The sequence below is a fragment of the Bos taurus genome, chromosome 7, assembly GCF_002263795.3.
Source record: "Bos taurus isolate L1 Dominette 01449 registration number 42190680 breed Hereford chromosome 7, ARS-UCD2.0, whole genome shotgun sequence".
Lineage (NCBI taxonomy): Eukaryota > Metazoa > Chordata > Mammalia > Artiodactyla > Bovidae > Bos > Bos taurus.
In genome coordinates, this window is record NC_037334.1 from 68,727,642 (window position 1) to 68,737,292 (window position 9,651).

The 9,651-nt window shown below is 37.3% G+C and overlaps 1 protein-coding gene across 1 annotated transcript; it reads right to left on the bottom strand.

Moving 5' to 3' along the window:
* Window positions 1-1,064: 1,064 nt before the first annotated feature.
* Window positions 1,065-7,559, bottom strand: LOC132345781 (hepatitis A virus cellular receptor 1 homolog). Its single transcript, XM_059888801.1, has 3 exons — window positions 6,956-7,559; window positions 6,033-6,069; window positions 1,065-3,668 (listed from the first exon to the last, which is right to left on the bottom strand). Exons 1-3 carry the CDS (start codon window positions 7,041-7,043, stop codon window positions 3,566-3,568), a joined length of 228 nt encoding a protein of 75 aa, XP_059744784.1. The 5' UTR covers window positions 7,044-7,559; the 3' UTR covers window positions 1,065-3,565.
* Between the last annotated feature and the right edge of the window lie 2,092 nt (window positions 7,560-9,651).

Below are 9,651 nucleotides of genomic sequence, written 5' to 3' on the forward strand. Positions count from 1 at the left end.
TGGAAATGGAGAGATCACAACAGACAACACAGAAATACAAAGGATCATAAGAGACTACTATCAGCAACTATATGCCAATAAAATGGACAGCTTGGAAGAAATGGACAAATTCTTAGAAAAGTACAACTTTCCAAAACTGAACCAGGAAGAAATAGAAAATCTTAACAGACCTATCACAAGCACAGAAATTGAAACTGTAATCAGAAATCTTCCAGCAAACAAAAGCCCAGGGCCAGACGGCTTCACAGCTGAATTCTACCAAAAATTTAGAGAAGAGCTAACACCGATCCTACTCAAACTCTTCCAGAAAATTGCAGAGGAAGGTAAACTTCCAGACTCATTCTATGAGGCCACCATCACCCTAATACCAAAACCTGACAAAGATGCCACCAAAAAAGAAAACTACAGGCCAATATCACTGATGAACATAGATGCAAAAATCCTTAACAAAATTCTAGCAATCAGAATCCAACAACACATTAAAAAGATCATACACCATGACCAAGTGGGCTTTATCCCAGGGATGCAAGGATTCTTCAATATCCACAAATCAATCAATGTAATACACCACATTAACAAGCTGAAAAATAAAAACCATATGATTATCTCAATAGATGCAGAGAAAGCCTTTGACAAAATTCAACATCCATTTATGATAAAAAAAAAAAGAAACTCTCCAGAAAGCAGGAATAGAAGGAACATATCTCAACATAATAAAAGGTATATATGACAAACCTACAGCAAACATTATCCTCAATGGTGAATAATTGAAAAGCATTTCCCCTAAAGTCAGGAACAAGACAAGGGTGCTCACTTTCACCATTACTATTCAACATAGTTTTGGAAGTTTCGGCCACAGCAATCAGAGCAGAAAAAGAAATAAAAGGAATCCAAACTGGAAAAGAATGGAGTATTACTCAGCCATTAAAAAGAATGCATTTGAATCAGTTCTAATGAGTTGGATGAAACTGGAGCCTATTAAACAGAGTGAAATAAACCAGAAAGAAAAATACCAATATCTATACTAATGCATATATATGGAATTTAGAAAGATGATAACAATAACCCTATATGCAAGACAGCAAAAGAGACACAGATGTATAGAACAGTCCTTTGGACTCTGTGGGAGAGGGCGAGCGTGGATTGATTTGGGAGAAGGGCATTGAACCATGTATATTATCATATGTGAAATGAATCACCAGTAGAGGTTCAATGCATGAGACAGTGTTCTCAGGGCTGGTGCCCTGGGATGACCCAGAGGGATGGGATGGGGAAGAAGGTGGGAGGGGGGTTCAAGATGGGGAACACATGTACACCCATGACGGATTCATGTCAATGTATGGCAAAACCACTACAATATTGTGAAGTAATTAGCCTCCAATTAAAAATAAATGTATATTAAAAAAAAAAAAAAAAACAAGCATCCAGCCCTCATGGACCACTTAGGTGTGAATAGCTCTGAATGTCCCCCAAATTACTCAAGCATGAGTTATTTCAGGGTTTACTCAAAGTGAAATTAATCTCCAGTCTTTTAGCTATTCATGTAGAAATGATTCTAAATGATTAAAATTATCCTTACATTTAGCCTTTGTCTAATTCTTCTGGGAAAACAAAAATTTAATTGAGTTGTGAAAAACAAATATAACACATGTATTGATCCAATATGAAAAATACCTTTTATCCTTCCAAAACAATTTTAAAAATCAAAGTGGTTTGAGGACAATTTAGCGTTTTGTAGAAACTAGTAACACTCTCAAACAATACTATTATATTTGCAAACTCTATTTTCTAAAACAGAAAGCCTCTTTGCTACTCCTTCCCTCTCTTTTTTCCTTGTATTTATTTCTGCCCTGACTCATTCTAAAAATCAGAGCCTACCGGTTGTCAACATAAGCACCTAGAACTGTGGCACTGAGGTAGCAAAAATATCATAAATTATATGGCTATTGATATTCTTCTCCTGGTGTCTTCATGGCCTATTCAATACCATTGCTTCTGCTAACTGCTAAAATACCATCCTCCTCCCAAAGAAAGCATTTAATGCCTTGTATTTCCAGAACCCTGAGAAACCAAATTTGTCTATAATGGCAAAATTACACTCACTGCCATTTTTCTGTTGGGTAAATAAAAACCTGTACACACAATTTGAAACCTTGGGGACCCTAAGCAATATCACATTTGGAGTCAGTTGATTTTAAAAAAAAAAAAAAAAGGACAATCATGAAGCACTTGCATGTTAAGTCTTTTAAGTCCTGGACTAGATGTCCTGATTCTAAGTTGTATTCAGGTATTCTTGACAGCCTTGGTAACTGAGGTAGAAGTGTTTTTTTCTATCTTCCCAATGAGAATTCTTGAAGGAAAAGAGGATTCATGAGGTCTAAAGAGAATGTACAATTCTAAGAAGTATGTACAATTCTAAGTATGTCAAGGCTGTATATTGTCACCCTGCTTATTCAACTTATATGTAGAGTACATCATGAGAAACACTGGGCTGGAAGAAGCACAAGCTGGAATCAAGATTGCTGGGAGAAATATCAATAACCTCAGATATGCAGATAACACCACCCTTATGGCAGAAAGTGAAGAGGAACTAAAGAGCCTCTTGATAAAAGTGAAAGAGGAGAGTGAAAAAGTTGGCTTAAAGCTCAACATTCAGAAAACAAAGATCATGGCATCTGGTCCCATCACTTCATGGGAGATAGATGGGGAAACAGTGGAAACAGTGACAGACTTTATTTTTTTTGGCTCCAAAATCACTGCAGATGGTGACTGCAGCCATGAAATTAAAAGATGCTTACTCCTTGGAAGGAAAGTTATGACCAACCTAAATAGCATATTCAAAAGCAGAGACATTACTTTGCCAACAAAGGTCCGTCTAGTCAAGGCTATGGTTTTTCCTCTGGTCATGTATGGATGTGAGAGCTGGACTGTGAAGAAAGCTGAGCGCTAAAGAATTGATGCTTTTGAACTGTGGCGTTAGAGAAGACTCTTGAGAGTCCCTTGGACTGCAAGGAGATCCAACCAGTCCATTCTGAAGGAGATCAGCCCTGGGATTTCTTTGGAAGGAATGATGTTAAAAGCTGAAACTCCAGTACTTTGGCCACCTCATGCGAAGAGCTGACTCATTGGAAAAGACTCTGATGCTGGGAGGGATTGGGGGCAGGAGGAGAAGGGGACGACAGAAGATGAGATGGCTGGATGGCATCACTGACTCAATGGACGTGAGTCTGAGTGAACTCCGGGAGTTGGTGATGGACAGGGAGGCATGGCGTGCTGCGATTCATGGGGTTGCAAATAGTCGGACACGACTGACTGAACTGAACTGGACTGAACTGCAATGATCAGAAAGTTTGAGCCAATTTAGTATAAAAAATTAGGACTCTGTGACAGAGGTTGACTTTACACAGTCGAGCTAGCATCACTCTATCCAGTGTCCCTGACTCAGAGGAATGCCATGGGAAACTGACTGAAAAATTCTGCAGCTGATTCAGAAGACTCTGACATGGTATCTTGTTACTTTCTTCTACAGTCAAGGGCATAACACTTTAGAATCTGGATCCAGGACTTAGTGATAGTCATCAATAATGTAGACATTGTCTTCTGATTGAATAGGCTTCAGAGCTGCATTTTTCAAAGCTCCAATGCGAGAATCTTTCAATGGAATCACACTGTAGAAACAATAACATGAGTAAGAGAAAAGAAGATCACTTCTCAAGTATGAGCAGCATATTTGTTTATGTTCATTCAAGCCTGGGTATTTGCATTTCTCTGAGCCCCATTCAAACATCCTATGAAATGAATAGAAGCTTCCAGAATTGTGAATATGAAGTTACAGGAAATTATTTTTTAATAAGGAGGTAGAAAGTTACACCTTTTGGTTTCAAAAAACTCACAGTGGTCTCTTTCAAGACACTCGTGCAATAGAACACAAAAATTTATAATCTAAGAAGACAAATACCACTCATCAAATTGAAGTACTAAACCAGTATGCACAGTCTCAAAGATGGCCAGGAAATGGTTTAGCTGGTGTTTTTCTAGCTGAGGACTGTGACCCTTTAGTGATGTTATTTAGTGGTATGTATCCTGTATTTAAGATTAATATATATAAGTATACAAAATATCAGAGCATATCAGATGTAGTAAAATACTATTGCTTCACCTAAGTGTGTTCTAGATCACAGAGTCAAAAATCACACCCTGCCTTAACAGTCAAAATTAGAAAGCCATGGGATAGATGAGTTTTATAACATGAATGCTCACACATCAAGTGTACAGAAAGGTCATTTGTGGGGTTTTGATATCAATGCTTTTTTAGAAGTTGTCTGTGGGTACTACTTTTATTACCTAAGCTTGCCCAGAAATGAAATGAAACTCAAGGAATCATCACTCAGCTCTGATCTTTAAACAGATTAGTCATACATGTGTGGAAACAGGTTAGGTGTCAGTAGCTCAAAATGAGTCAACAGGATATAGCTGCCTCCAAAAATAACATCATGAGGAAATATACCTTTTTGTTTTTCTTTTGTTTGCTTTTCTATATTATACAGCATCTTCTACAAAAAATATTTTCTTTTCGGTTTAGGTGATTAAAAACTGAAACTTTAAAAAAGTAAATACTGAAAGAACAAAAATGAACTAAAAGAATGTTATTCATGGTTTTCTGTCTGTAGGGAGTACTTATTTTTTTCCCACTCTTGGAAGCTGACAGTCAAAAACTCCTAAAAGTCTGGTTTTGGACTCTAAGAGACCTGCTGTGTGGTGTGATGATGGATGGCACTTAACATCTCTAAACCTGTTTTATGATTAGTAAACTGAGAATACTACTACTGCCTGTCTCACAGGTTTACTGCTGTGAAGGGCATGTCTGCAATAATAAAATCCAGCATCTATGGAACACTTGCAACATGCTGGAGATTATTCAAGGCGTATTTGGTGCACTGGCTCATGTGATTAACGCAGATGTAGGAAAGACTGGGTACAAACATCCAATGAAAGAGAACTAAGAACAATGGATGGCAGTTAAAGAGGGACGAATTCGGAATCAAAGAAAGACTTGGCTTAAAGCCCAAGCTGGACCAGATGAAGTTTATTTTGTTGGAAGTAGGTAGTGGTTTCCAACCTTTACAGATGCTTGAAAAAATGACTGCAGGGATGCATACAAAGAAGATTTAATTTTTTATTGGGTGAAGGGGTAAATTTGCAAAAACTGTAAATTGAAATGCCTGTGACGCCAGACAACTAATGTAAATGAACAGAGCAGTCTGGGTATGGAATAATAGGGGATGGTGGGAACCGTGGGGAGCTGGAGGCATGTCCCTACCCACTGCCTTTGCGGGTCTTCAGCCTGGAGGTGTCTTCCTGCAGATTTTAGCAGAGCTGCCTTCTGCTTCTTTGGGGCTCACTCACATAGCCTACTGCCCTGTTCCAGTATTCCCCATGGTATTTCTCTGGAAGTTCTAGAAGGCCCTGTTTATTCATTTATATGTTTTCTGTCTGTTCTGCTCATCTTTTCAGAATATAATAGAGATTCAATACACATGCAATAAACAAAGCACTGAATGAAATCAAATAACAAATTAAACAACCCATTCAAATGATCCCTGAAACAATATCTGCAATTTAGTTCTCTTGCTCTAAGAGATAAGGTTTGAGGTGTTGTTTCTATAGCAGTTATGACACTATGCCAGGGAAATAAGGAGGTGCTTGGAGATGGAAATGGCAACCCACTCCAGTATTCTTGCCTGGAGAATCCCAGGGAAGGAGGAGCCTGGTGGGCTGCCTTCTATGGGGTCGCACAGAGTCGGACACGACTGAAGCAACTTAGCAGCAGCAAAAGCAGCATAGAAATGCTAAAATCATCACTGGAAGGTCGAACAGCAATGGAGGTGCTCTATGTACTAGATTTTTCAGGATCCAGAGTATAAAATGGAGAACTCGGAAGGAAAAGAGGAGAGGGACAGAGAAATTTTCCTTATGTTTACTACATTAAGAACATCAAAAAGCATTATTAACACAAACCATTTCAAACTTACCGTAGTAGCTCCACCTTGCTCCCCAGGCAAAAATATCCTAAATTGAGGGGGAAATGAAGAGAAAATTAAACATGCAAGCCAAAGAGTTCATGAGATTTTTTTTCCAAACCAGTGTATTATTACGATTATTACTTTAATAAGAGCAAAATCAGTACAGCTCTCAGAGTCTAAAAAAAAATTAATTTAGAAGAAAGAATATTTTTAAAAAGAAGGAGAAAAAAAAATCAATCTGGACCCTAACCTGATAACTCCAGGTAACTTCTCTTGAATCTCTAGGAGCCAAGTAAGCCCCTTGGTATAGAGTAACTTCTGATTCATAGGTTTAGTGTATTGACCTACATGCCCTAGCTTACTTTAATGCCATTATATTTCACTGTAAAGAAACCCTGAATATTGCACTTCTCCCATAGAAGACAGGTTTTACACACACATACACACACAACTGGTGGAAGGAGACTACGAGGTGCTGGATGACTGTCATGTGAAACCCTTTGTTCTTCTACTAGCTCTGAAATCATGTACCATCCTAATGTCTCTTGTGCTTCTTCTATTAAGTGGGTGTTATAACCATCAACAGTTTTACCCCCAATAGGGATAAAAATTTGTTATTGAGGGAATGGGAAAAGAACAAAATGGGAGGGAAAAAATCTTGTATATTACAGTGGTTTTGACTTCCAAATCTCAACTTTACACAACCAGTGCTTATTTCTCCATATTTAATTTCTCCTATGGAGAATTTAAATATCATGTTTATGGAACAATAAATTTAAGATAAATAAAAAATAAAAAAAGAACCAGGTAAGAACCAAGAAAGTTACATGAAACTGATATCTTATGGAATGTACAGATACATGCATTTGGTTCAAGAATACTCCTGTGGGCTCAAGAATATTTCTGAATATTTCAGTCCTAAGGTGACTTACTTCTCCTAATCCAGAAAACCACAAACATGACCAACAATGCCAAAATAGTAACCGAGATTCCAATGTAGACTCCCTTGTTGGTGCTCATCCATGTTTCTTGTGCCAGTGCCGCAGGCTACAGAAACATCAGCAGATCAAACACAAAACAGAAAAATAAAACAATCTTGTTAGAGTTATAGGCAGAAAACATTTCAGAAAATAATACACCCAAATTATTGTTTATTGGCCCCTGGCTAGTTCTGGATCATGAGGGGTAAGACCAAATGATGTAAAGTTATAGCCTTATGATGAAATTCTAAGACAACTCAAAATTCAATATTTATTTGGGGGTGGTGGAAATGTTTACATCTTACATGCGGTGGTATTTAGAGAAGGGTACAGATTTGTTAAAACTCAAACTGTATGCTTCAAATGAGTGTGCCTGATTATTATAATTTATACCTATTTTTAAAATAATAAGCTCTTTTCATAAATAATCCTCTTATGATACTAATCAAAAACAATTTTGTTCCTATATAAGTTGCCATGGTGGTGCTATTTGAATGTGTTCAGTTACTGAAACTGGCCATTAATTAAAACACTTTTTTGAAGTAGAATTCAAGATTCTATATCTTTATAAATGGGCATGAAAGTAGCTGCTTAGATTTATGGCTCTGCTTAACAATTAAAATGCTGTGCAATTGGGGGAAAAGTAAACCCCAAATATAAAAAATAAACCCCAAATATACCAGGCCATCATGCTTGCCTCCTTTACATAGCTTAATTCTAATTCTAAAGATGTCCTACCAGGTAGGTATTTTAACAGAAAGGAAGTGAAAATCAGAGAAAAAGATTAAGTCTCAAGTCTCCTCCTGCATAAGAGTTTAATCCCTGGAGTCAGAATCCCAGATTAACTTTTATTTAGTTGCTCTGTGACCCTAGCAAGTTATTTAGCCTCTCCAAACCTCCTTTTCTGTCAAATGCAAATTAAATATGGTTCTTGGGAAAGGTACTTCAGGTACCTCCTGATAAATACTATGAGGAATACAGAGGAGGGTGACCCAGCCTCTGAGGTGTCCTTGCCTAAATGGAAAACAGTCAGTGCCTTGGGAGGGAAAAGCTGTGTTATCACTTTACTTGTGGGAGGGAAAGCAGTTAGATGGAACACAGGGTTATAGGAAGCAGTCTTTGCTTGCTTTTTAAAAAATATTATGTTACATAAAAACTGGAAGTTCATTTTAGAGTGTGCAGCTCAGGATAAAAAAAGAAAAACAAAAATCAACCATAATTTCAACATCCAGAAATAGTTACTATTACCATTTTTCATTACATACTGTTTTAGAATTTTATCTTTCTAAAGATAAAATTAAGTGTCTGTTAAGTAGTTTTCTTAACAGACACAGTTACCGTATCCAATGTATACTACAGTATATACATGATTTTATTTTGTATCTATAATCTATATATAATAAAATTTTTTTTTCATTCTGGGCAATGCCACATGGCATGTGGGATCTTAGTTCCCTAATCAGCCATGGAACCTCTACTTACTTCATTGGAGGCTGCTGCTGCATCACTTCAGTCGTGTCCAACTCTTAGCGACCCCATGGACTGCAGCCTACCAGGCTCCTCCATCCATGGGATTTTCCAGGCTGGAAAATTTTCCAGTACTGGAGTGGAGTGCCATTGCCTTCTCCCTCATTGGAGGCATGAAGTCTTAATCATTGGACTGTCAGGGAGGTCCCAATGCTATCTGAAAAGTTAGTTTTCTCATTTAACAATTGACACTGTCTTCTCATAGCAATAAGTACACTGAAGTGACAACATTTTTAATGGCAATAAATGGGCATGCTTAATTGATAAGTTATTAATCTAATTATTGAACTTTTAGGTTGTTTATAACATTTTCATGATTATAAACAGCAGCAATGTATATCTTGTTTTATACATCTTTATGTATATGTTCATTCTCTCCTTAAGATGCAGCTCAAGAAGTTGACCTACTGGGTGGAAATATATGCTGCTTGGTTTTAAGATACTTGGGAGACACCTTGATATCTTCACGGTCAAGACACAAAAAGCCCACAATTGTGCTACCACCTATTGTGAACTTGCTTCTGTATTGCTTACATTATATAGAAGAGATTAATTGCTACTGAATATACCTGTCCTGCAGGTAACTGAGGTCAAAAACAATCTTCTCATTCAGGGTGTTTGTTTCTTTTTTTAAAACTAGCATAAGTCTGACTGACATGACATTTACATGGTGGCAGTTCTGCTATTTAACAAGAACAACAAATTCAGCTCATATCCATCAGATCAATCAGTAACCACATCATCAGAGTGATTAAAATCTTTCATATCATTCCTACATGGTAGTGTTCTCATTGTCACTAAGTTATGCAACATAAGGCCATTTGACGTCACATTAACCCCACTTTGCTTGAACTTGAATTTCTCTTATAATGTCCATGCTGCAATTTCTCACCACTTGCAATCAAGATTACTCTCATACCTGAATCTGTTCATGTTTTTTGCTTCTAAGAGTTATTTGCACATAGTGAATGGAAAGTTGTTTCACCCAAGGGAGCCAAAAGTAAAAATCTCACTGATAAATTCTTCTAACTTACACACAAAGATGAGGCTTTGATGAACATCATAAGACTATAGTCCCTTGGATTTTTCCCAAGCTAATTGTGGGAAAGTGCAAGAACAAA

Excerpts from the sequence above, each read along its gene's own strand:
- LOC132345781 (XM_059888801.1), bottom strand. The coding sequence starts at position 7,043 with ATGAGCACCAACAAGGGAGTCTACATTGGAATCTCGGTTACTATTTTG. Across the intron at positions 6,070-6,955 it reads GGTTTTCTGGATTAGGAGAA|GATATTTTTGCCTGGGGAGC; the intron begins GTAAGTCACCTT and ends CCCTCAATTTAG. Across the intron at positions 3,669-6,032 it reads AGCAAGGTGGAGCTACTACG|TGTGATTCCATTGAAAGATT; the intron begins GTAAGTTTGAAA and ends TTGTTTCTACAG.